Genomic DNA, 26,265 nt, shown 5'->3' with positions numbered 1-26,265 from the left:
GAGTAGTGGGAGGTAAAATAGCAAGGTTTTTTAGGGAAGGGACATCCGTAAGGATGGATGGGCACCTCTCCAGACAGGACCTGAGAGGTAGTGTGCAGTCGCTTGGACTGGGGGTGGGGGGAGAGGTTACATGGTTGAGTGGAGAGATTACACCTGGCCAGACCAGGCGGGCGGCTCAGCAGAGAGGCAGAGGGCTGAGCGTGCAGTCCGGTTGAGGCTGGGGATTTTTAAGGAGATGGGTCTTGCTTCCCCACCTCTGCTCCTCTTGGAACAAAGGGCTTTTTGGATGTAAATAGAAAAACTATCTGAGTTTTCCCCTGAAGGTATCAGACAGGAGGAAGCCTAGCTGGTGCCGTCCTGGGTTCAGAGGAAGGGTGAGCAGGACCCCCTGGAGAATGGGGATCCGGAGCAGGGTGTTTGAGATGCAGATACTGGGCTGCACCTGGGAGATGGTGGAAGATTTGTCAGGTAGAAGGGGGCAGGGCAGGATGCGAATACCCGGCTGCCCCTGAAGCATTGTCAGGATGACTTTGAGATGCAGATGCATGTGCTGGACATAGATGTCTTCTCTTTAGGCCTTTATGTCACACACACATAAGCTCATAACTGACTTCCTACCTGACAGAAGCAGGTGAGGGATGCGGGGGGCTCAGCAGGCAGGGAGTGGGGAGGGTGGAGCCGACGTGAGGAAGAGCTGAGGGGAGGCCGAGGCCCAGGCGCTGGAGCTGAGACTGGGAGCGGCCGGAGCTGCTGTGGGAGGCGCAGAGGCCGCGGCATCCCAGGGCGCACGAAGCCGGCCTGGACTCCGAGGGAGTGGGCAGGTGCTGCCCGAGAATGTGGGCGTGGCGCATGGTGGGGGGAGCTCCGGGGCGGACCCTCACACCAGGCTGCGGGTGACAAAGGGAGGAGCGGGGAGAGGTTCGGGTTCCTGAGCCGTAGGGCGGGGAGAACACATGGGACGCTCTGCTGCCTCGGGCGGTGCACACACTCTGGCCCTCTGTGGCTTCCCCCGCCCGCCCGCCGCGGGGCTGTGGAGCAGGCGGTGGGGCTGTGAGTGTAAATGCAGGAGAAACACCACGCAGACGCAGCTGGTTAGGCCTGCATCTTGCTGATTTGCAAACACTGGACGCTGAATTGGAGCGATTTCCTAAAAGACAATTGAAATCTGTGCCTGGGCAATCAGAAGCTGCCCTGATCTCTCCGGCCTGTATCCAGGGCTTCGGCGATGGGATGGACCACGCAAGCGCCCGTCAGAGGAGCCAAGCTAAGCAGGATCTGCGTAGCTCCGCAGCCTGCGCTGGGAAAACCTGCCCCTGGTGTCTCCACTTCCAGCGTGGAGTTGTCTGACCCCTGACTCCCTCCTCGCTTAAACCAACTCTGTAAAATGTCCTTGTGCCGCGGGTCACTGCTTGTTAGCAGAGTTAACAAGGCAGAGTTTGAGGACCTGTCTGGCGCAGGCCCATTTTGCAGATGGGGAGACTGAGTCTGCCAGGGGCTAGAAAGAATCTCCTCTAGGCACGTCTACAGCAGAACCAGACTCAAAGTCTAGTTTCCCAGCCTCCCATCAGAGAGCGCTTGGCACTTCCCTTTGCATTTTGGTTTGGAATACACTTGTTCTGATTGCTGTTTCTGGATTGCCTCTAGAGATGAATCCATCCGGGCCCTTCTCCTGACGAAGACCTTGTTATTCCATGCTTTTGTGTTTTTTTTAATGAATTTATTTATTTATTGAAAGGCAGAGTTATAGAGAGGGAGAGAGAAGACAGAGAGATCTTCCATCTGCTGGCTCCCTCCCCAGATGGCTGCACCAACCGGGGCTGGGCCAGGCTGAAGCCAGAAGCTTCCTGCAGGTCTCCCGGGTGGGTGCAGGGGCCCAAGCACTGGGGCCAACTTCTGCTGCTTTCCCAGGCCACAGCAGAGAGCTGGACAGGAAGTGGAGCAGCTGGGACTTGAACGGACACCCATATGGGGTGCGGGCACCGCAGGCAGCAGCTTAACCCGTTACGGCTCAGCACTGGCCCCTGTTACAGCTCAGCACTGGCCCCCGTTACTCATTCTTCCTCTGTGTCCCAGCTGCCCGCAGCCGAGATTCGTGCGGATTATCTCGTGTCTAGACTCGGAGTAGTTCCCTCCGGTTCTTTCCGTGTCATTCAGTCTCATCGAGGCTTTGATCTGCTGTTAATTCTATCCCTTGTTCTTTCTTTTTTCTCCTAAGTTGTTTGAAATCCTTTCTGGATTTGATGAAGTGCATAAGCAGGTGAGAATTGCAAGTTTGGAAGAAAAGTACCTGGTGTCTTTCTGTGCTCAGTACCGACGGGGAGGCAGGGTGTTCTCAGACTCCCGGGGTGTGTCTGCTGAGACCCCCCAGAGGCTGTGGCTGCGGCCAGGACCCGAGGAGGAGGCGACTTCCCCTATGGCAGTGCAGGAGGGCTTGGTCTCTGAGCTCTGGGAGAGTTTACTCTTGCCAGGATGAAGACAATGAGACTCTTTAGAAAAGAGAATCCTGTTGAGTGGGGGGAGAGCGTGGAGCGGGCGAGGTCAGGAGATCTGGGTGGCAGACCTCGTGTGCAGCGCCGAGCAGTCAGCAGGGAATCTGGACGCCACCCCTTGAGCCTCTGCACGGGCCATTGCACGAGCAGGGGTGACCGCTCCGAGGCAGCTCAGCGCGCTGTCGTGTGTGCGGCGGGCAGGGCTGGGGAACAGCTGTGTCAGGTGGGTGGCTTCTGACAGGCACTTTATAAAGCAGACCATGGCAGGCTGCTGAGGTTCTGTTTTTTTCCCTTTCTTTCTTTTTAAAGATTTTATTTGTTTATTTAAGAGGTAGAGTTAGAGAGAGGGAGAGATAGGAAAGTCTTCCATTTCTGGTTCACTCCCCAAATGTCTGCAATGGCCAGAGCTGGGCCGATCCAAAGCCAGGAGCTGCTTCCGGGTCTCCCACGCGGGTGCAGGGGCCCAAGGACTTGAGCCATCCTCTACTGCTTTCCCAGGCCACAGCAGAGAGCTGGATCAGAAGAGGAGCAGCCGGGACTAGAACCAATGCACATATATATGGATGCTGGCGCTGCAGGTGGAGGCTTAACCTACTGTGCCACAGCACTGGCCTCACGGCTAAGGTTCTTAGAGTGGTGCGCTGGGGACAGTTAGGGGCTGTCCCCCAACTCTGCTGCGCTTCGGTGGGAGGCTGGCTGGGCCGTCGGGAGGAAAGGGCCCTTCGGTGAGTTTGTGCATCCAGGGTGGCCCTTTTCGTCGATGCTGCCCACGGGAGGCCCTGTGTCCTGCAGCGAGTGGCCCAGGGAGTGGAGCCTGACCATGTGTGGCCACGCCGGCACTCCCCAGTGCAGAACCTCATCATAAATGCAAGTGCCTGCAGGCCCTCCCCAGAAATGGGGCGAAAACGGAGCAAGCCACGGAGACGGTGAGCCTGGCGCCTCCCTCCTCCAGCTTGCTTGTCTTCCCGGCCACCTCCTCGTCCCCTCTCTTCAGGAAGCCCAGTCTCCCGGAGGCCTCACAAGCCTACCCCTCTGGAGGCACAGGTGTGGTTCTTTCTGGAACAACAGGGAGGAGCACTCTCCGTGCGTCCGACTGGAGGATTCCCACGTGGCAGTGGCTGGGAACGATGGGCTTGCACATCCTACAGCATCGCTCCGACCCCACCCCTTCCTCCTTTGCTCCATGGGTGCAGTGTCCTGGCCCAGAAATGCCCTCTAGAGGGCGCCACCACACCGAGACCCAGGACAGGACACACTTGGGTGGGATCACACCCCTCCGCCGTGAGTGTGTGTGTGTGTGTGTGTGTGTGTTGGGGGAGTGTTGCCACCTGGGAAATGAGTTAATCTGTAAAACATTTTCAACCAACAATAAAAGTTTCCTTGGCATTCTTGAGTTGGTTATCTTCATCCAGGATAAGGTGATTTGAATTTCAAAGCAATTCAAAATAAAGGAGAAAGGGACTTGGCTAGTTGGCATCTTCACCTAATATGACCCCGGGTAGAAATTGCATTTATAAATAACCATTTGATAGACACTTCGAAGTTAACAGTGCAGCAAGCTAGGATCGAGTGTCTGGGTGTTGTCCAACAAGAAAGGCCCAGTAGGTGAAAGGTCACCAGATGGAAAGAGAAAGAACAGTCAGTCTTGTGTCTTGAACACTGGGTTTGAGCAGCTGGCTTGTGTTACAGGATTTTGCAAGCAGGTGAGCTTTGGCTAATTTATGGGTAATTCAAAGTGGCTTCAAGATGACAAGCACGTAGGTTTGTTCTTGTTTTTGTTTACAGAGCGCCCCCTAGGTGCCAGGCCATGACAGGTATCTTCTGTATTTTACCGTATCAGTGGATGTAAGGATCATTAGCTCCTGTCTACGCTCAGAGGGACTTAGGGGTGGTGGCTGACTGGGCCTCACCCCTAGCCATGAAGCCATAATTCCCTGCTTCACCGACCCTGCTCCCTCCACTGAAAATGCTGCCTTGCTATGTCACTGGACAGCGAAGCAAGGTGAACTTTAACCCTCATGGGAGCCAGTTCTCCTGGCGTGCGCGTCTCTGCTTGGCCGTGGTGCTTAGGGATAGGGACTGATTCTCCAGCGGGGACCGTCTCAGCAGGCTGGTGCTCATCTCCAGCCGATCCTAGGACACCTGAGAATGCACAGCTTTGAGAATACGCGCCTAATCACAACACAGTTAAACACACACGGGCTTGGGCTCACTTGTCTCTCAGATCGTCCCTAGCCCTAACATTGGCCCTTGTCTTAGCTTTAGCTCATGCCCTAGCCCTCTTCTTAGGGGTGGGAGTTGAGGTGGGGGTGGAGAAGAGCAGGAGGGACACCGTTCTCCCTTGAGTCCACCTTTGGAAATGTCCTGGGCGGCAGACACTTGATGGTATGTGGGACCCTGGGGTGTTGGTCCTGGAGGAGGACCTGCTGGCTTGGCAGCTAGTGTGGCCTCACACTCAGAGTTGGGATGCTGTCTTCTCCAGCCTCGTGGGAATCTTGTCTTCTCTCAGAGCTTCCACATGGGACAAACTCGGAATCCGTGGGCTTGGGCTGCAGGCATCTGTTTAGTTACAGCCCTGCTGGTGTTCCTGGGTCGGGACTGGAAACACAACCCTACTCCCATCACATGCACATTGGACCTTCATGTCTTCGCCCTTGTTCACAGTGTCCCCTCCCACCTCTTGGTCCAGGGGGCTTTTGTTCTGCAGCTGTCAATTCTCACGTCACTTTCTTTGTGAAATTCCTACCCCTGAGACCAAACAGATCCCTCTGTGCCACAGTAATGGACGTCCACCTGTGGACGCATCACTGGCTGCCTGCTTCCCATGAGGCTGTGAAGTTCGTGAGAACAGAAATCGGGCTGTGTGTGTCTGGTCGCCTGGGACCCAGCAGCTGGTTAGAGGACAGGCCCAGCAAACACAGTGGGCAGCGGAGCAGCTCCCGCAGTGGGTAGCAGGCTCCTTGGGAAGCGCAGTTTGCCATTTGTGACGCTGCCCTGTGACTCTAGTTGGGCCCCAGGTCAGTCTAGTGGGTGCATGTTCACGTATGATTTTATGAGTTTAGCCCCACTGCCTTCTTGCTTTGGCTCTGGCACTAATTGGCTGGGTGACTTCTGAAAGTCACTTTGCACCTCAGTGGCCTCGTCTGTAAAATGGGTTGCTGTGAGGATTAAACAGTGTAGTTCCCAAATACCAGAATCGCCTGGAGGCTTGAAAAAGTCCCAAGTTCCCTCCCAAGCTTCTGGTTCAGATCTCCCTAAGCCTGGGGGTGCGATGCTGGCAAGCTCTTGAGTGGCTTCTGTAAAGCAGCGAGTGTGATCGGAGGCTGTTAATGTTTGCCAAGGCTTGGCAAACAGTGCTTGGAGCCGAGTGAGCCCCCTGCAGGTGCCTGCACCCCAGTTCCCTACTCCACTTTCCTCCTGGTGAGTGGTGCTCTGAGGTTGCCCAGTTTGTAACACAGGTGCAAACCACAGACTAAAACTCACCCAAACTGCTCTTTTCCCAAGTGCTTTCTCTTGAAAAAAAAAAATAGAAAAAAAGGATAAAACTCAGAATTTTCATTCAAATTCCATCCCATTTATTGGGTCTGTGTCCTATACCCATTGTTAAGTTTCAAGCTGCAAAGATAAATTGGGTGGCAGCCTTGTCCCTGAGGTCTTGAGAGTTTGCACAGCCTGAAAATTGTAAGGCACTGAAGGCCAACGTTGTGGTGCCATGGGTTAAGCCGCTGCCTGTGATGCCAGCATCCCATGTGGGCACTGGTTTGTGCCCTGGCTGGTCCACTTATGATCCAGTGTCCTGCTAATGCGCCTGGGAAAGCAGCAGAGGACGGCCCACGTGCTTGGGCCCTACCACTGACATGGGAGACCTAGAAGAAGCTCTTGGCTTTGGCCTGGTCCAGCCATGGCCATTGCAGCCATTTGGGATGTGAACCAGCAGGTGGAAGGTCTGTCTTGGTCTCTCTCTTGCTCTATCTCTCTGCCTTTCAATTGAAATAAATAGGTAAATCTTTTTTAAAAAACATTTAAGGCTCAGAGACCAGTGGAAGTCAGAGGAAATATTATTTTGGGACAGGAATTGGTCAAATCACATCCCTGAGGTTTTCTCTGGACTCGTGTCCAGTTTTGATTGGAGAAAGCTCCGAGGTCCTTGTGACATAGAGAATGCATCCAATAGGTGGGGCTAGAGAGTCAGGGACCTGGAGGAGAAGGCTGGTGTTGCATCCTAGGAAGGCAAAGGGCTGGGCTCAGGGACCACCTGAGCAGATGCTTTAGAAACGACCGTGGAGCCCCAGGTGCAACCCCTATGAGCTACAGCGACCGGCGTTGAGCCTGAGGCAGGTGTAGGAAGTCACAGCGTGGTTCTCATCTACAACAGGCTTGGGAGGTACTGATTCAGAGATTCTAGAAAGCAGGCACTCTGCAGGATGGTCTTGAGTCCGGCTGGTCGGAATCTAGAGCCCTGTGCTGTGCAAAGTGTGGGCCCCAGACCAGCATCCTCTCAGCATCACTGGGAGCCACCAGAGGTGCAGACCCCACTGCAGACGGGCGGAGTCAGGCCCTGTGCCCTGTGCTCTGACCAGAGCCCCTCGCGGGTCCACCGGGGAGGATGAGAGGTTGCCGAGCCTCGTGCCTCCGTCTACACTGGAGGCAGGGATCATTGGACCCTCAGCAGCTCCGAGTCCCTTTCCAGACCTCTCTCAAGTTAGTCTGAGTTCCACTGGAGACTGTGAGTTCCTTCGGGGCAGAAAGTCTGTTCCCTGCACGCCCAGTGCCTAGCATTGAAGCGGCAGTCATTTTGGCCCCGGGTCATAGTGCCCCGAAAGGAAGACCTTGCACATTGTAGAAGAAGGCACCCCATCACTGTCACCGTCACTGTCAGCCAGAGCTTCCCGGAGCCTCTCGTGGGGATTCCGGGAGCGCAGCGCTGGGACGGCTCCACCCGCCCCTGGAGTCCTTTTCCTTCCTACAGTTCTTCAGAGCTGAGCCCAGCTCTGCTAACTATGAGGAGCCCCCCCCCCCCGTCTCTATGCCCCTCTGTACTCTGTAGCCTTGAGCGTCTGCACCACTAGCTGCCTGGGAGCCCGCGTTGGCTTCCTTGTGTCTTGCAGCCTGTCCTGCATCATCCGGGAGCTTGCAGTGCTGTCTCGCGTGGTGTGTCCTAAACTCTGATGGCAGCACGGTGGCTCTGTGCTCCTCATCTGCTTTCTAGACCAACACCTGTGTAGCACTGAGCGCCTGTCACAGATAACGTTTAGAGTATCTGCTATTTAAAAATACACATCTCTCATACGTACAAAGATATGGAGAATAAGATAGATATCTGAATTCCCACGACTATCTTTTTAAGATTTTATCTATTTATTGGAAAGGCAACATGACAGAGAGAAATAGATTGTCTATCCTCTGGTTCACTCCCCAAATGTCTGCAATGACTAGGGCTGGGCCAGGTTGAAGCCAGGGGCCAGGAACTCCAGCTGGGTGTGGGTGGCAGGGGCCGGGTACTTGGGCATCTTCTGCTGCCTTCCCAGGTGTGTTAGCAGGAGCTGGATCAGAAGTGGAGCAGCCAGGACTTGAACTGTGCTCTGATATGGGAAGCTGGACCTGCAGGATGCAGCACCTGTGTCACAAAGCTGGCCACTCCCCCACCCCCACCCCAGACTACTCTCATAAGAAATCACGAACCGTCAGTCCAGGGCTGTATTACATTCTCCAGCCATCTTCTCAGCATCTGTGCGTCTCAGTGAGACTCCCGCTCCTGGGACATCGTGTGGCTCGTCTGTTTGGTGTTCCTGCCCGTAAAATCAGGATCTCAAAACCAAGCCCGAGGCAATCCTGAGGCTATGATTCGTCCAGTTAAGTCACGGATTTCCACTGAGAACCTACTACGTGCTTGACACTTGGCAGCCTCAGTGAACAAATCTGATCAACACAAAACACATCAAAAACACAGCACTGACCTCAGGGCGTCTGCATCCTGAGAGTCTGTGAGTAATCGACATGATAAATACACACATTAACTAACATACTCAGGGGTAGAAGGGCAAAGGAAGAAATGAAGTTGGGTCAAGGGCCAGGAATTCTGAGATGGAGAGACGCCTGGGATGCTGTTTAAGCAAGGATGTGGGGGTGGGGCAGCCGGACACTGGAGTGCGTGGAAAGGTGTTCCAGGCAGGGAACAGCCAGTGCAAAGTCCCCGAGGTGGCACATTTGGGCAAGAGCAAGGAGACAGCATGGCCGGAGGAGGACGAGGGGCAGCATCAGGAGCTGAAGCTGAGGATGAGGGTGGGGTGGAAGCACACAGGGCTTCGGCCGTGTGAAGACTGGGCTCTCCCCTGGGCCCTGGCAGGCTTTGACCTCTTTGGCTACAGTGTGGAGGGCAGTTTACAGAGACAAGAGAACAGAAAGTCCAGTTAGGAGGCCGGTGCGGTGAACAACAGGAGACGGGGAGGCTCCGACCAGGCTGGGAACAGATGCTTCTGGGGACGTCTGGTGACGGCCACCAGGATTTCCCAGTGGACTGGGTGTTGGGTGGGAGAGCAGAAGGCGGCTCCAGGATGGCTCCAAGGCTTTGTTCTAGAAGGATGTAGTGACCCTGTGCTGGGATGCGGGGAGGTTCCAGCAGAGCCCTCCGCCGCAGGGTTGCTCCAGGTTGGGACTTGTACGTTTGAGATGCCTACTTGAGGGAGCCGGGTAAGCATTTGGACAGACGGGTCAGGAATGAGATCAGGTCTGGAAATACTCATCTGGCGTCACGAGCACGCGGATGGCCTTCAAACCGTGAGACTGGGTCAGGGCAGGTCAGGAGGGATCCCTAGAGCCCAGGGGTAAAACCTGCCAGTGGGCGGATCCCTGTCGTCTGAGTGGGAGGAAACATCAGGAGACTTCCACGTCCCGGAAGCCAGATGAGGAGAGTGCTTTGAGGAGGAGCGTGGGAAATTGTGTCAGACACGGTTTGTGGCTGGAACGCAGCTGGGGACTGAGAAAGGTCTGTAGGATTTAGCAGCACAGATGCCCCAGTGACCTTGGTGAGGAGGGTTGTGCGGAAGTCGGCACCTGATCAGAGAGAAGGATGGGATCGTGGCAAACAAGTAGAGGCGACGCCAGAGGGCAACCAGCGGGCAGTGGTAGGCAGAGCTGGGGTCAGGAGAGGAGACTGCACCTGCAAACAAGCCAGAGGGCGTTTCACTGTTGACTGGATTGGTCTGGTAGAGGTGGGAGGACACAGTGACCTATGAATAGAGGAGAGGGCTGCTGCGGGGGTGCATTGAGTCCAAAAGGCAGGGGTGGGCTCAAGGTACGAGTACCGACAATTCCTCCAGGTGGGAAGCTGGTGATGAAAGACGGTGCACCTGTTGTGGAAATCCATGGACCTTTTCCTCTGGTTGCTTCTCTCCCCCTGGAGCGGGGGGTTAAGATGGAGAAGAAGGTGGTGGTATTTTGAGAAGAGAGGAGGCAATTGTTGCAGAGAGTGGGGGAGTGCCTAGAATTGCTGGTTAGCCTTGAGGGCCACTCGAGTTTAAAGTGAGACTAGTCAGTGGGATGCTGTGTCCATCAGCTGGAAGGAGAAAAGTTGAGTTTCACACAGTTGATCTCCCATTCCAGTGCCTCAACTGGGAGAAGCCAGGGAGCGGTGGGCATATGGAACCGGGATCTTATACCTGACCGTGGAGTTTCAACAAGGACAGCAGGGAAGCCAGGATGTCGGAGAGGTGCACAGGGAGAGTTTGCGAGGGTCAACGGACCGATGATCAGTGAGCCCTCAGAGGGGCTGGAAGTTCCTGGCCATCTCTCATTCCCCTCTCTGATTCTAGAACTGAGACCCCGAGTCTTGAGTAGGAGCTCTGGGCTGCAGAGCCTCTGAGGGTGTCGTCAGGCTGAGAAATCTGATGAGGCTTGGCTGCTGGTGGAGTGCCCCCTGGAGCCACTCACGCGCCTGCATCCTCTCCCTCCTCGTCACCTCGAGGGACACGTGGAGGTTCATGGCACAGGCTGATGCCACTCTCCAGTCTTCCCTCACTTGCTTCTGCTCTGTCCTCCTCTTCACCTTGTATTTATCTGGTCAACCCCCCCACCCCACCCCAAGGTGGTCTCCAGTACCTAATTCCCCTGAGGGCTCATGCTGTCGATGGGAGTGATTCTACCTCTGTTTTGTTCATCGGGGAGGCACAGCTTTCAGAGGCTTGCCTGTGGACTCGCACAAAGTTAATTCGGATTTTTGACTCCGATTCCGTGTATTGAGTGTCTTTTAGTTGTTGCGAAGCCGACGTGGTTAGTTAACGGTATACAGACAGAAATGGATCACCTGGGCAGAGGCTGGCGGTGCCATAGGGCCTCTCCCTTCCAGCACAGCCGCAGGGGAGTGCGTGCTGGGCTGGGAGACAGAGCCGGCCCTGAGACAGTCACCCAGACATATATGTGAGCCTTGAGTTATGGGAAGGGAGGTGAAATGACGTTTGCGAGCGAGAAACGCTGACGAAAGCCAGGCTGTCTTGACCAGTGGTTGCCAAGGCTTTCAGACCGCGTCTGCTCAGCTGCAGATACGAGCAGAGCCTTGGCTGCAAAGAAGGAGTTGTTTTTTTTTTTCAAAGAATTGGAACAGGCGCTGGAGCATGGCCTCACCGGGAAGATCCTGATGACAAAGCACAAACCAAGCAGCGGCTACGAAGAGCTGAAAGTGGTGCAGTTAAAGCAGAAGTGGACCGGCTGGGAGCAAAGGCCGTGGCAACTGTTTCTTGGGACACTTGAGGTATTTTTCTCGTTTAGTATCTGGAGGGTCAAAGAATCTTCTTCTTACGAGAGAGAGTCTTGAGAAAGCCAGCGAAAGCCTGCGCGGCACACCTGGCAAAGCTTCCCCACCGCGACGGTGCGTCTGCTCACCCTTCTCATCCGACAGGAGTAGCTGTGCAGAAGTTCGGCGGGAAATCCTTTGGCATCCACCTTCCTGCCCTGATCTGGCTCCCTCCAGCTTCTTTTTGCTTTTTGATCTTGAAAAAAAAAAAAAAGTCCTTAAAGGGCCCCGGTTTCCCCTTAGTAACTAATGTGAAGAAGACTGGGTTGACCTGGTCACATTCCCAGGACTTTGGCTTCAGGGATGGACTTAATGGCTGGCATCAGGCCTTGAACTTGAGTTTTTATTTTTAAAAATTATTTTTATTTGTTTGAGAGAGACAGAGAGAGAGGGAGAGAAAGTGCACTTCTATCCACTGGTTTGCTCCTTAAACGTGTACAGTGGCTGTGGCTAGGCCAGGCTGGAGCCAGGAGCTGGGAACACAATCCAGGTTTCACATGTGTGCAGCAGGAACCCAGTTACTTAAGGCGTCCCTGTTGCCTCTAAGGTTATGCAAATGCGGAGTGTGGAACCCTACACTTACTATGGGGTGCAGGCAGTCTAACAGATAGTAACCGGCTGAACGCCCACTCCTTATTGCAATCTTTTAATTCCATTTTTCCACGCATGTTTTGATGCCCCCTGTATTATGAGAGTGAGTGCGTGCTCACCTCTGGGCTATGGGTATGTGTAACCCGTGGTGTATTAAGAAGGCACTGGGTTTTTATCTAAATTAGATGACCCTCAAGCAGCGCAAGGCTGAGCTAAGCCTGGGTCTGCCAGAGCTGGGGACCCTCAGAACTGAGTGGAGACGAGTGGCCAGCAAGGAACCTGTGTTCAGGAACACTGAGCGTCCACCCTGCCTGGTGCTGGGCGGCACGAATGGTTTCTCACTGTGGTCTGGCAAAGCAGGGAGCAGCTGGAGCCCACGTCTGACTCCCGCTTCCTGTACAGCATTTTGCTTAGCCCGGCTGGGGCCTCAGGGGCTGCTCCCTGCTCCCCTGCAGGGGACGGAGGCCCAGGAGTGGCTGCCCTGGCCTTTGTCTCCTTTGGGTCCCTTCCCTACCGTGTGACTGTCATCTCCTGTCGGGTGCTGTGCCCCTCCTCTGGATCCCCGTCCTGTGGTCCTCTTGCCAGTGGCTCCCAGCTCTGCAGGTGTCAGGATCCTGCCCTGTCCCTGGGTCTGTGGCCTCTGTCCCGCAGAAGGGTGTTTGTTACTAGAATCTAGTGAGGACAGAGACACAGTCTCATGCCTCAGGTTCTAAGAAAGTCAGTGCCTCTTTCTGTGGGGCTGTGGGCTTATTCGTGCATTGAAAATTTTTAAATTCATTTTTATTAAAAAGCAGACAGAGAGAAGAATATTCTCATCTGCTGGTTTGCTCCCAAATGCCTGCAACAGCCAGGACTTGGCTGGAGTGAAAGTTGGAAGCCTGGAACTCAGTGCAGGTCTCCCAGGTGGATGACAGGGACCCAGTGACCTGAGCCGTCACTTGCTGCCTCCTGAGGCATTAGCAGGAAGCCGGAATCAGGAGCAGAGCCAGCCCTTGAACCAGGCCCTCCAACATGGGATGCGGTGTCCCAAGTGGCATTCCAACTGCCCTATTTAACCAGATAGCCCTGAAACCCAAGCCCTGTATATTCTCTATGGTCAGCTTTCTGACTGCTTCCGGAAAAACCTGCGTGTTCCAGGCGCCTCCTCCCTGAGCCAGCTCCTGTGTCTGGCTGTCCCGAGCTGGGTCTGCCCTCCGGGCTAGAACAGTGGCTCCTGGTGGCTGTGGCCCAATGCAACAGGGACAGTAAAGCAGTGAGAGCCCAGGCAGGCTGCCGTGTGCTGAGTTGGGAGCAGGCTGAGCTCTGGCTTCTACCTGCTCTGATCAGACGGAGGCCCGAATCATGTGACCACTCAGGAAGTCACACCTGCCTCCCTACTGCGAGCCATGGGGACCTGCGCCTCCTTTCCTGGCTGCCCTTGGCAGTGGCCTGGCCTGAGGCCTGGGATGGGCACCCCCACAGCGGAGATGGGCTTGGCGGGCTGGCCCTGCCACCACTGCAAACCCAGAGCTTACCGATTCAGCCTGGTGACCTCGCCAGCGTGCACCCGCAGAGCCCGTGTGCCAAGCACCCTCTTCCTGAGGTCCCTCTGTTTACAGCTCCTTGTCCCTGTCTCTCCAGGCCAGGAAGCAAGCCCTCCCCACGCTACAGCAAGGTGAGCATGCTCCAACATGGGGGCTGTCCCGAGGGGCCGCCTCAGAGCCCAACTTGTCACCACCCTGGCCTCTGCAGTCCTCCAAGGGACTGGTGGCTGTGGCGGTTTCATTCTATGCGGTGCCAACCATGTCACGCTCATCTCCCAGGCCACAGACCCCCTTCCTGGGCTCGAGTCCTGGTTTTGCTGGGATGTGGGTATGTGCAGCCCTGCACAGCTGGGGTGAGGGTGGCTCCCGTAGCCTGTCCAGTTCTAGGAAGTCCTGCCTTGTAGGCTGTGTGACCTCTCGCCGGCTGCCCGCTCTCCCCTCTGGCCAGGGCCCAGCTGAGCTGTGGCTGCTGGCGTCACTGCAGCTGTCTCGGGGGACCAGGCACTTTCCTAGAAGGGACTGGACGTACCCAGTGTCTGGGGGCTTCGTCAGAGTTCTCGGTTTAAAAATCCTGCTGGCAGGAGGGCCGCTGTGCAGGGCTGCCTGGCCACCTGCCTCTTCGGAGAATCGCAAGAACAGCAGTGCAGTGGTGGGGACAGTACCGCGGGGACTTAATGTCCTTACCAACTTCACGGCCTGGGTGGTTGCTCCCGCAGAGAAAACCCACCTCCCCCACCCCACTTTGGGGCTGGTGGGTGAGGGCTGGGTTGTCAAGAGCCCACAGCCTGTACCCAAACATGTGGCCGTCGATGACATTCCTCTCTGTGCTGTGGGACACACGGTGTTCCTTAGCAGGGGCTGTGGGCGCAGGCTCCTCACGTCAACAGAGGGAACTCTGTGTATTAGGAGGCTTCCCGTTTGGAATCTGTGGTATTTGGCCAAGGTCAAGGCTTTGCTCATTTTGTGAACAGAAGGTTTGTCATGAAGGAAGAGTATAAATGTCCCAGTGTGCTACCACGGGCAGGTCCTGTCCATGGCATGTGACCACGGGCAGGTCCTGTCGTGGAGTGAGACTGCGGGTGGGGCACGTGTCGCTGCTCTGGGCCTCGGCTGCTTCATCTCCAAGTCGATGTGAATTCCCCAGCGAGGCTTAGAGAGGATCAGAGCGGCGCTTGCTCGGTGCGCGCTCAGTGGCGGCTGATGTCAAAGACGAGGCTCCTTCTCCCCGGAGCGTCTTTGTGCTGGGTTCCCCCACGGCTCCTCGGCGGCTGCACCTGCTTCACGGTGTCGCCGTCCTGCACACAGCAGCTCCGCATCTTCCCGATCCTCCTGGTTTCAGTTCTCAGCTCTTCTGCATGGATAGCGATGTCCTCTGCTTCCTTTGCTCCGCCACCCGCTCAGTCTATGTTCTGGTGGCCTTGCTGGAAACTTCACTTCTTCCTGGCCACCCAGTGCTTTGGGCAGGCCCCTGGAACAACACCCTCCAGGTTGGATTATAGAGGGATTTCTGCCTCTGTACTCCTGCCTGGCCCTGAGTAGCTCAGGAAGTCATGCCTTAGTCATCTTCATTCTCGCCCCAGTGACAAACCCAGTCCTTAGCACAGGACACGACCCACAGCAGGTGCTCAACTAATCTGGCCCCCATTAGTCTCTCTGTTGTGAACTGTGACAAACGCCAGTGCATCCCTGGTGCCTGCCCAGGTGGCACACGGAGGAATGAGTTGTGCCTGCTCTGTTGCTGTTTGCTTTTAGGTGGACCAGGAAGGAAATAACCATCAAGGAACCTGAGGGTGGAACTTCCTTCTCGCTCCATCCTCATAATGGCAGCTAGTCGTCATCGCATCTGCCAGCTGACAGATGAGGCACAGAGAAGTGCAGCACCCAGACCACGGCCACACAGAGGGTGTGCGGCTGGTCGAGGACCTGGGCTCAGTCCGTCAGCGCGGAGAGCTGCTGTGTGACCCCCTGGTGTGTCCCAGGTGGCTGCATCCTTTTTATCTGGTTGATACCTGGGTTTGTCGGTGCCCCCAGGTCACCAACATCTGGGGGTCAACACGGTTGTCTCTGCTGTGCACCCCCTCCACTCCTGTGGCTCCAGGGTACCGAGTGTCTTGAGGGCACGTGGGATCTGTTTGGACCAGGCGCGCTGAGACACGCCAACCCAAAGGAGAAAGTGCTCTATGCCCATGGATTCCCTGGACTTGAAAGCACATTTTGCAGGACTGCACAGGGGCGCGTGGGTGGTAGTTAGGAGGCAGAGAGAGAGTGAGAAGGAAGCGGGGACAACAGTTTCTATCGTGTGGCTTCTGTGGGAAGGTACAGAGGCGACAGGGTCAGCAGGCTTAGGGCTGGCAAATTTGAATGGTTTCAGCGGGGCCTGGGACATCAGGACTGACCCCAGGTGTTGGAGAACTGGCCCTTGGGTGAACGGGGCAGGTGGATAGCAGCCTGGGTGTGAGAGCCCATAAAGTAGGCGGCTGGGCTCTGGGCTCTGGGCTCTGGGCTCTGGGCTGGTCAGTTTGCAATGAAAGGTGCAAATCCAGACAAAGGCTAGCCCTGGGAGGACCATCCCTCCAGGTCAGCAGGCCCCAGGTATCAGAGTATCGAGATACAGAAAATAAGACGACATGGTTAATGCACCAAGTAACTTGGGCGCTTGAGAAAGGCAAACCTTGGCTTACTGGGCACAGCTTAGCTAAGACGGAAATGCTCATGTGTCCCAGGGGTCTTCTTGCGGTCAGGACTGAGGGAAGACTGTGCCAGACCCAGGAGTGCAGGCAGGGTCACCCTCCCCGGGCTGCAGCCTCAGCTCTCTGCCTCTTCCTTCCTACCCCATCCCTGCCTCTCTCCATCCGTCCCTTCATCTCTCTCCATCTCTGTCTCTGTCCCAGCCTCTCACGGCAGCACAAACATCTGCTCTTGCTTGCAGTTCATCTCTGTTGCCCTTCCTCCCTCCCACGGGTCCTTCCCAGGGTCTCCCCAAACAGACTTGCATTTCTTAGAACTTCTACTACGCTGGGAGACAGAAGGAGGTGGGGAGTGTGGGTGACTGACCCCAGATTTGGATATGATGCTTGTTATTTCTGCAGCTGAGTTTTCTCAAAACAAGTTACCCAGCACACAGTAGCTCCATTTGCTCAGTGAGAAAGGGTTGCAGAGATTTTGTGGTGCGGAAACTGCTACACTCTGTACTCCCTCCTGGAGAGCCCCAGCAGTAGAATAAAGCAGGAAACGTGCTGAGAAGCTGTGCAGGAAACAGAATCTTTGTCACTGTTTTATTTAATGTTTCCAAATGTATCTGTCCCCGCATGGAATTGGCTTTTGCACAATACTTACCATCTCCGATGAGAAACCTTCTGGGAACCACTGCCCCTTGGGGGAACCAGAATAGGGTGAATTGGCTTTGAGCTGCCCGCTCACAGGATTCAAGGTTCCCAGGGAGTTCATTGCAACTGTCCTGAGAGCCCTGGGTCTCATCTTGGCCTGTTTTCTCTCCTTCCTTCCTTCTTTCCTTCCTTCCTTCCTTCCTTCCTTCCTTCCTTCCTTCCTTCCTTCCTTCCTTCCTTCCTTATTTTTTATTTGATAAAAAAGTCTATAGACAGTGAGAGAGAGAGACAGAGAGAGAAAGGTCTTCCTTCCGTTGGTTCACCCCCCAAACAGCTGCTATGGCCGGAGCTACGCCAATCCGAAGCCAGGAGCCAGGTGCTTTTCCTGGTCTCCCATGGGGTGCAGGGCCCAAGCCCATGGGCCATCCTCCACTGCACTCCCGGGCCACAGCAGAGAGCTGGACTGGAAGAGGAGCAACTGGGAATAGAACTGGGCGCCCATATGGGATGCCAGCACCGCAGGCAGAGGATTAACCAAGTGAGCCACAGCTCCGGCCCCGGCCTATTTTCTACTCAAACTTTATCCGTAGGCAGATGCATACACATGTGCACGCTTGGGTGGTCTCTGAGGGCTCATTTCAAGATAGGCAAGCAAGTTTGTATATGATGGGATTAGATTTCACACAGGAAGGTCTGCCTCCTCATTTTGCTGTAGACATGCAGTCACACAGGTATGTCAAATGCGCAGAAGCATACACTGTAGAAGCAGACACACTCTCTCCCCAGAATGTCCGGGCCAGAGGCAATGCACATCGAAACACACAATCCAGACCTGCCCCCTGTCTCTGACATCCCCCAACATACATGCTCTGTTGTAGCTGTTTGTTCCTCTGAAACAAACTGCTTTAAAACTTAGTGGCTTATGGGCCGGCGCCGCGGCTCACTAGGCTAATCCTCCGCCTAGCGGCGCCGGCACACCGGGTTCTAGTCCCGGTCGGGGCGCCGGATTCTGTCCTGGTTGCCCCTCTTCCAGGCCAGCTCTCTGCTGTGGCCAGGATGCAGTGGAGGATGGCCCAGGTGTTTGGGCCCTGCACCCCATGGGAGACCAGGAAAAGCACCTGGCTCCTGCCATCGGATCAGCGCGGTGCGCCGGCCGCAGCGCGCTGGCCGCGGCGGCCATTGGAGGGTGAACCAACGGCAAAAGGAAGACCTTTCTCTCTCACTGTCCACTCTGCCTGTCAAAAAAAAAAAAAAAAAAAAAAAAGAAAAAGAAAAAAAAAAAAACTTAGTGGCTTACAATAGCAACTATCCTAGCGCATCTTGTGATTTCATGGGTCGGGAATCCGGGCAGAGCTCAGCTGGGTGATTCTTCTGCTCCTCATGGCACTGGCAGAGGTGACTCAGGGATACCTGACTGCTGAATAAGCAGGACTGGAAAGACCAGGATGGCTTCCCTTAGAACTAGAGCCCTGGTGGGATAGCAGGAAGGCTCAGCTCAGCTGTGACTGTTGCTGTGGCCACCTGAGAGCTGGGTGGCTGAGGCTGAGGCTCTGGGCCGAGCACAGAGAGGTGATCAGGGATCCCCTGGAAGGCAGAGCTGCAAGGTTTGCTTGCAACAGATGTAGCTTGTGAGAGGATGAGAGGGGTCGCCCATGACTCCCCCCAACCACATACAGTTGTCTACTGCTGTCCACTGGGACTGGGCTCCTGAGCCCCCCTCCCCAAGGTGGTGAACTCTGGATGCTTGAGTCCTTCTTATAAAAGGGTGTAGTGTTTGCTATGAAGCGATGCATAGCTTCCTAGATTACTATCACACCTAATATAAGGTACATATTTGTTATACTGTATTATTTAGAGAAAAAGAGAGGAGTCTGGGTTCAGTTCAGATGCAATTTTTTTTTGGATATTTTCAACCCACAGCCGTGGAACCCTCAGGTGTGAAGCCTTCAGAGGTGGAACCCACGGGAACTTTAGGACGTGGAGCCCTGAGATGTAGAACCATCACATGTAGAATCCTCACACATGGTACCCTTACCTGTAGAACTCTCACACATGGAGCCCTCACACATGGAACCCTCACACGTGGAACCCATAGGGATGGAAAACTTGGATTAGAACCTGCAGGGGTGGGACCCACACAGGAGGAGGTTAACTGTGCCTGCTTGTCCTGAAAGCTTCCCCCGTGCCATCTGCCTTCTGGGAGCGTATCTTCTACCCCAGCTGAGATTACTGTTTGCCTCAGCCTCCAAGTGACCTTCTGCCAGGTGTTATTGATGAGTGAGTCAGCCTACTAATTATGCGTGCGTGGACCGGTTCCCGAAGGCTGACGGGACTTCAGGGTGCTGATGGAGCAAATCCTGGAGAAGTGAACCAAGTGGGTGTCACTGAGAAAGAGATCCTTGGCTGATGCTCCCACACATGGACAGACATCCAAGGCCAGATGTTTGGGGTGGCGAGGGGCGCTGGCCTTCACCTGGGTTCTTAGTGGTCATCTCTCTTAACCAACAGGACAGGGAGGAGCAGTGACAGCTGAGGCCCAAGGAGCAGTGAGTCAGCACAGCCTTCACGCGTGGCCCAACCCCAGCCAGAAGCCACCGCCTGACTTCAGTTCCTCTTTTGCCTACTGAGCAACGTGGTCATCTCTCTGGAATGCTGGGTTAGACAGGATGGCAACCATTTGCCAAGAGGGAAATCTGAGCTGGCTCCACAGAGAGCTGGCCTTTGAGCCGTGGCTCTGGCTGCAAGGACAGATTTAGGTAGAGGGTGAACCTTCGACTGGAGGGAACCAGCGGAGCTAAGGTAATAAGAGAGGGCCAGTGGCACATGGTTGGAGTAGGGAGTGGGGTGTGGGCAGAGGAGAGGAGGAGAGAGTGGCAGGCAGGAGTAGACAGTACAGGGCCATGCACACCAGCTTTGGACTTTTAAATTTTTTTATTTTTTTAAAGATTCATTTGAAAGGCAGAGAGAGAGAGAGAGAGAGAATATTTTCCATCTGCTGGTTCACTCCCAAAATGGCTGCAATGGCTGAGACTGGGCCAGGCTGAAGCCAGGAGCCAGGGACTCCATCCAGTCTCCCACATAGGTGGCAGGAGCCCAAGTACTAGGGCCACCTTCTGCTGCTTTCCCAGGTGCATTAGCAAGGAGCTGGATTGGAGGGGGAACTGTTGGAACGTGAACTGGTGCTCCAATATGGGCTGCTGGCATTGCAGGTGGTGGATTAAACCACTGTGCCGCCATGCCAGCCCTGGTCTCCACTATGCCACCATGCCAGCCCCTGGTCTCCACTGTGCCACCATGCCAGCCCCTGGTCTCCACTCTGCCACCATGCCAGCCCCTGGTCTCCACTCTGCCGCCATGCCAGCCCCGGTCTGGGACGTTAAGTCCTGGACAACAGGGAGCCATTGAGAGCTATAGGCAGGGAATGACATGGAATAACGTGGTAGGTGGGAGGGGAGCCAGTGGAGGTGGAGAGGAGTTGTATTCCAGTTGGCCAGGACTCTTGCTCTAATCTAACCTATGCTTTAGATAAATAAAACAACTCATCCAGAGATGCAAAGAAACTAGTTGAAGTCACCCCATAAGCAAGGGTTAGAAACAGACCCCAGTGTAGCCACCTCTCAGCCGAGGGAAGAAATGGGACGATGAGGAGGGTGACAGCAGTGAATACATATTGAGCACTTGACAGTGAGTGTCTCATCTCATCCTGTAAGGGCCCTATGACAAAGCCATTATTACTACGTCTTTCACAGAGGGGAATTTGAAACTTGCAAATATGAAAGGATTTGCCCAAGACCACAGAGAGGATGTGTGGTAACGTTGGGGCTCAGCTCCTGACCCTTGGCCTCCAAAGCCCACCCTGTGGGCCACATGTGGTTGTCTCACCAGAAGTGCAGGAGGGGCCCAGAGGAGCCCTCCCACCTCCAATGTCGTCCTCTTCACCCTGTCTCTTTCCCAAGCTCTCCCTTGTCATCTTCTCTTTTTTTTTATTTTTTGACAGGCAGAGTGGACAGTGAGAGAGAGAGACAGAGAGAGAAAGGTCTTCCTTTGCCGTTGGTTCACCCTCCAATGGTCGCTACGGCCGGCGCACTGCGGCTGGTGCACCACGCTGATCCGATGGCAGGAGCCAGGTGCTTCCTCCTGGTCTCCCATGGGGTGCAGGGCCCAAGCACCTGGGCCATCCTCCACTGCACTCCCGGGCCACAGCAGAGAGCTGGCCTGGAAGAGGGGCAACTGGGACAGAATCCGGCGCCCCGACCGGGACTAGAACCCGGTGTGCCGGCACCGCTAGGCGGAGGATTAGCCTAGTGAGCCGCGGTGCCGGCCGTCATCTTCTCTTGTCATGGACTCTCCACCCAGGCTGCTGGGCCTGAGGGAATGTGCGCTTGGACTTGCAGAAGTTTGGAGAGGAAAGGCCTCAGGAATCGGCCAGCGTCACACATAGACAAACTGAGGCCCTGACAGAGAGACGCCTTGCCGGGAACGAAAGCTGCACTGCCTGACCCCTGGGCCAGCACATCCGCCCCTGTGTCCTGGACTCTTCCCACGTGTCCCTGGGAGCCTCACTTGGACTATGGCTGCACCCCCACGCAGGGGGGCTGTGCAGGAGAGCCCCAGCACCGTTAGTGCCCGAGCTGAACGGTGCCATCGTTTGTGTGGCCACACTACGGCTCTCTCTGCCTTTCTGCCCCTGGAAAAGCTGACTTGGGCAATGCAGTGCCTTGGTGAAAATGTCATGCTGATTTAAAGAAATTTACAGGCCGGCGCCGCAGCTCACTAGGCTAATCCTCCGCCTTGCGGCGCCGGCACACCGGGTTCTAGTCCCGGTCGGGGTGCCGGATTCTGTCCCGGTTGCCCCTCTTCGAGGCCAGCTCTCTGCTGTGGCCAGGGAGTGCAGTGGAGGATGGCCCAAGTGCTTGGGCCCTGCACCCCATGGGAGACCAGGAGAAGCACCTGGCTCCTGGCTTTGGATCAGTGTGATGCATCGGCTGTAGCGTGCCGGCCGCGGCGGCCATTGGAGGGTGAACCAACGGCAAAAAGGAAGACCTTTCTCTCTGTCTCTCTCTCTCACTGTCCACTCTGCCTGTCAAAAAAAAAAAAAAAAAGAAAGAAATTTACAGATGAAACGTTGGACTCCCTGTTGGTAAATTGGGAGTGGCCTGTATAGCCACTGTGAACTTGAAGCTGATAACCTGAACGTGCTACTCTCTGACATCTTGTTGTCCTTCTGTGCTTGTGGGAATTCTGCAGCTCCGGCTTCAGATAGACTTGAACTTGAATGTAGGCCCCAGATACGCGACCTTGGGCAAATCATGGTGAGTAATTCAGCAGTGAGGACAGGAGACTGGGCTGGATGGTGATCTTCCTGAGGCACCACTGAGAGCCCAGCTCAGCTGCACTGAGTGTCAGCCGTACACTGGGTGACTCTCGAGTGAGTTCTTTAGGAGAGAAAACCGGAACTTAGAGGGTAAGGCTGACGGTCGGGGCTACCCAACTTGTAAAGGGGAGACCCTGCATAGGACCAGCCTGGGTTCTATTTCAAGTGCTCCTTATACCATAATCTTTATACCATAATCATGGACACAGACAAGGGCACAAGAAACAACACAACACAAAGGGAGACGGCACGGAAGCATCCGCTTTCTTTCTGTTCCTCCATCTTGCATCCGCCGTGGCCATTCTCTGGGCATTTTCCCATTTCTCTTTTATCCTATCCATGTGTCTATCAATCATCTATCATCTCTCCATCAGTCTGTCTTTTGTTCTGGATATCTGTGGACAAAGATGGCTTTAAACACAAGAGGAGGGGCTGACACCGTGGTGCAATAGATTAATCCTCCACCTGCAGCACTGGCATCCCATATGGGCGCCGGTTCTAGTCCCGGCTGCTCTTCTTCCAGTCCAGCTCTCTGCTGTGGCCTGGGAAAGCAGTAGAAGATGGCCCAAGTCCTTGGGCCCCTGCACCTGTGTGGGAGAGCTGGAAAAAGCTCCTAGCTCCTGGCTCCTGGCTTTGCATCTGCTTAGCTCCAGCCATTGCGGCCATTTGGGGAGTGAACCAACAGAAGGAAGACCTTTCTCTCTGTCTCTGCCTCTTGCTGTCTGTAACTCTACCTCTCAAATAAATAAATAAATAAATAAAATCTTTTTAAAAAAGATTTATTTTATTTATTTGAAAGTCAGAGTTACACAGAGAGAGCAGAGGCAGAGAGAGAGAGAGAGAGAGAGAGAGGGAGAGAGAATGAATGAATGAGTCTCATCTGCTGGCTCATTCCCCAAATGCCTGTGACAACCCAGGCTCGGCGGCCAGGTCCAGAGCCAGTGCCAGGAATGCAATCCAGGACCCCCGTGGATGGCAGGAACCCAATTACTTGAGCCATGACTGCTGTCTCCTAGGGTCTGCATTAGCAGGAAGCTGGAGCCAGGAATTGAACCCTGGGGGCTCTTATGTGGGACGTGGGTACCTCAACCACTAGGCTAAGTAAATCCTTTTGTCGCTCATTATAAAGACATTAATCCCATTAGTAATGAGGGTTCCAGCCTCACCACCTGATTACCTGCCCACACTCCACTTGCGGATACCATCATATTGAGGATGAAGGGACCCACGTAAACTGGGGGACACATTTAGTCCATAGCAGTTACGTACGTTAAGTGAGGAATAAAAGGAGAAAGGAAGTTGAGATAGGAAACAGAGTGAAGAGTCACGCTGACACAGAGCTGCCTTTCCTAGGGTCCAGCACACAATGAGAATGACAGAAACGTGGCCCTGGCCCTGGACCCGCAGAGGGACTGAGGGAATGACACAGCTCAGGGTGCAGACGGAGCGAAGGGCGCCAGCTGCTGAGAAGCACTCAGCCCTTCCTGACCGGGCCTCGCGCGGCAGGGTTCGCTGACGTGTGCAGAGTCCACCCCTGAGCCACACAGTATTTCTCTTGACCCTCACATCAGCCCTGGGAGGCAGCCGATTTACTGTTATCTGTTCTTTCCAGGTGAGAAAACTGAAGTTAGAAAGGCTAGATTCCTTGCCAAAGGCCACACAGCTCTCTGGGAGAACTGACATTCAAACCCAAATTCCTTTTTGGCTTCCACCTTGACTGCTTTACCTGCTCGGTGCCTAAAGTCCCAAAACTTGGCTTCACATTTGCTGTTAGAATTTTATCTGGGGGCCAGTGCTGTGGTATAGAAGGTTCAACCTCTGCCTGCAGTGCCGGCATCCCATCTGGGCTCTGATTTGAGTCCTGGCTGCTCCACTTCCAATCCAGCTCCTTGCTGATGTGCCTGGGGAAGCAGCAGATGATGGCCAAGCACCTGGACCCCTGCACCTACATGGGAGACCCGGAAGAAGCTCCTGGCTCCTGGCTTCAGACTGGCCCAGGCCCAGCTGTTGCAGCCATTTAGGGAGTGAGTGAACCAGCAGATGGAATATAGTCTCTCTCTCTCTCTCTCTCTCTCTCTCCCTCTCTCCCTCTCTCCCTCTCCCTCTCCCTCTTCCTCTCCCTCTCCCTTTCCTTCTCCCTCTCCTTCTCTCTCTCTCTCTCTTACCTTCTCTGTATCTCTGCCTTTCAAATAAATAAATAAATCCTTTTTTAAAAGAATCTTATATGACAGCAAATATTCACGAGTGTAATAAGATTATTCTGTTCTTAGCTTAGAAAGAAATGACGGTTGAAGTATACCGTTTGGCCATTTTTGGTGTCCTTGGGTTTATATTTAGTCTGAACTCAAACCAAACCCTTGGGGGTCGGAGATATTACCCCCCTGGTGGTAGAGAATGTATTTGGCATGGATGTGAAGCACCCTTTTGAGGCAGGACCAAGTCCAGGCTCTGTGGCTTTAAATGGCTGGCAGCCTTCCTAGCCCACCCCGTGAGTGCGAGATCAATCCGACCATTGTGTGCAGAGAATGCTGGTGCGCGCGCGGCTCTGCTGTGGCCCCGGAAGAATTTGAGTTGGATGGTGCAGAACATCTGGGTCCAACTTGCAGGCCTGCGTGCAGTTGGCTGGAATATTCTACAGGAGCTGACCTGGAGCAGGATTCCAAGAAGCGCTTCAAGTGTGTTGTTCGTTGACACCAAGTCTGAGTTGGCTGCCACGGGAAGCACTTAATTGAGGAAGAAACCAATCTTTCCCAGCAAAGGGTCAGATCTGTGTTGAATCCCCTGCGTCACGTCTGCCTGCCAGGAACGTCTGTCCTTTGCCGTCAGATACAGTTCCAGGAGCCGAGAGTGTCCCCGTAAATGAGCCCCTCTGTCTTCCCGGTTTAGTTAGTGACGCCATCATCCACTTCATCACTAGGAGCTGTTCACCACCCACCCCAGGGCGCCAGGCCCTGGGGACTCTGCCCCTGGGGTGTTTGCAGAAGCTGCCTCTTCCTCATCCCACTGTCCTCTCCCAAGTCCAGAGCCCGGCTATTCTTCGCTGGGAAAAGCTACAAGCTTGCTTCTCTGGCTTCAACACACAGGACGCGTGTCTGATCAGCTGCCCACCACTCCAGGGCTCCCCACTCAGTCCCCGCTCTGTGAGCCTCAGAGGGACTCCGGGCCTCTTCCTGACTGGACCACAGCTGCTCCCCTCTGTCTGAGGAGGGGCCTCTTCAAAACACGGAGACAGTGGCCTAGAGTGCAGGCTGGAGGCTCCCTGTGCCTCCTTCCATGGTCCCTGGGTGCCCCGGGCCCACTTTCCCCAGGCCCGGGCTCTCCTCGTTGTCCCCACCATGCGTGACGCCTGTCTCTTTGCATGTGCCCTCCATCCTGCTTTCAACGACTCTTCTGCTCCTCTGGCTCCGGCTTAGTCCTCGGCGGCTGCTCCCACCTTGTGCAGGTGGCACACACCTTCCTGTGCCCCCTGCAGGCCCAGAACTGACTTCCTGCCTGGTACCTCGAGGGGAGCCCTGGCCACAGCCAACTTTTGAACCCGTCTTCCTGCTCTCCACTAGACTAGGAGTGACTCGCAGGCATGACGGGGCCTCGGGAGCTGCCCATGTGCTGTGATGCAGAACACCACCATGGCTGTCAGCTAATCCACGAACGTGGCTGGAAAAGCCGGACGCGTGTGATGGAGCAGAGCAGGTGGCTGTTTATCCTGGGCTGCTGTAGCTGCACTCCAAGCCCCCTGTTCTGGGTCTAATTGAAGGTGACCATCAATGCACATCCTTGTTAGAAAGGCTGGGTGGCTCCACCGGGGGCACCTGTGGAGGAGGCGGTCCGTTCAGGTCCTCCTCGAATGCATAATGCTACACCCAGAGTCCTAGCTGCTAACACGTGAGTCAGGCACCTGGTACCTGGGTGGGCCTGGTTAATGCTCACAACCATGCCCATCAGCCTGGCCGGGTGGGGGTTATGGTAACCCCTGTTTTACAGTGAGAAAACCAGTCCTGCACAGTCTCACAGCTAAGAAACGGGTGAGGCAAACTCTGGCGCTGTGGCATAGTGGGCTAAACCTCTGCCTGTGATGCCAGCATCCCATATGGGCACTAGTTCAAGTCCTGGCTGCTCTACTTCTGATCTGGCTGTCTGCTAACGTGCTTGGGAAAATCAGTGGAAAATGGTCCAA

The 26,265-nt window shown here is 55.0% G+C and overlaps 1 protein-coding gene across 13 annotated transcripts in view; it reads left to right on the top strand.

The window, feature by feature from the left end:
- The window catches only part of LPIN1 (lipin 1), a 126,604-nt gene that overhangs the window by 7,086 nt on the left and 93,253 nt on the right, over positions 1 to 26,265 (top strand). For 2 of the 13 annotated variants that reach the window (XM_089326789.1, XM_089326786.1), the window contains exon 2: positions 11,078 to 11,235. The exons of the other annotated variants lie outside the window; for them this stretch is intronic. In XM_089326789.1, the coding sequence (XP_089182915.1) occupies positions 11,122 to 11,235 (114 nt within the window). In that variant the 5' untranslated portion in view covers positions 11,078 to 11,121. The remainder of the gene's footprint in view (positions 1 to 11,077; positions 11,236 to 26,265) is intronic. 13 annotated transcript variants of the gene reach the window in all.

This window comes from Oryctolagus cuniculus, chromosome 2 (genome assembly GCF_051225735.1).
Source record: "Oryctolagus cuniculus isolate XC-2025 breed Fujian yellow rabbit chromosome 2, ASM5122573v1, whole genome shotgun sequence".
Classification (NCBI taxonomy): domain Eukaryota; kingdom Metazoa; phylum Chordata; class Mammalia; order Lagomorpha; family Leporidae; genus Oryctolagus; species Oryctolagus cuniculus.
The sequence above is the reverse complement of the archived record's forward strand: the minus strand, read 5'-3'. Positions and strand labels throughout refer to the sequence as shown.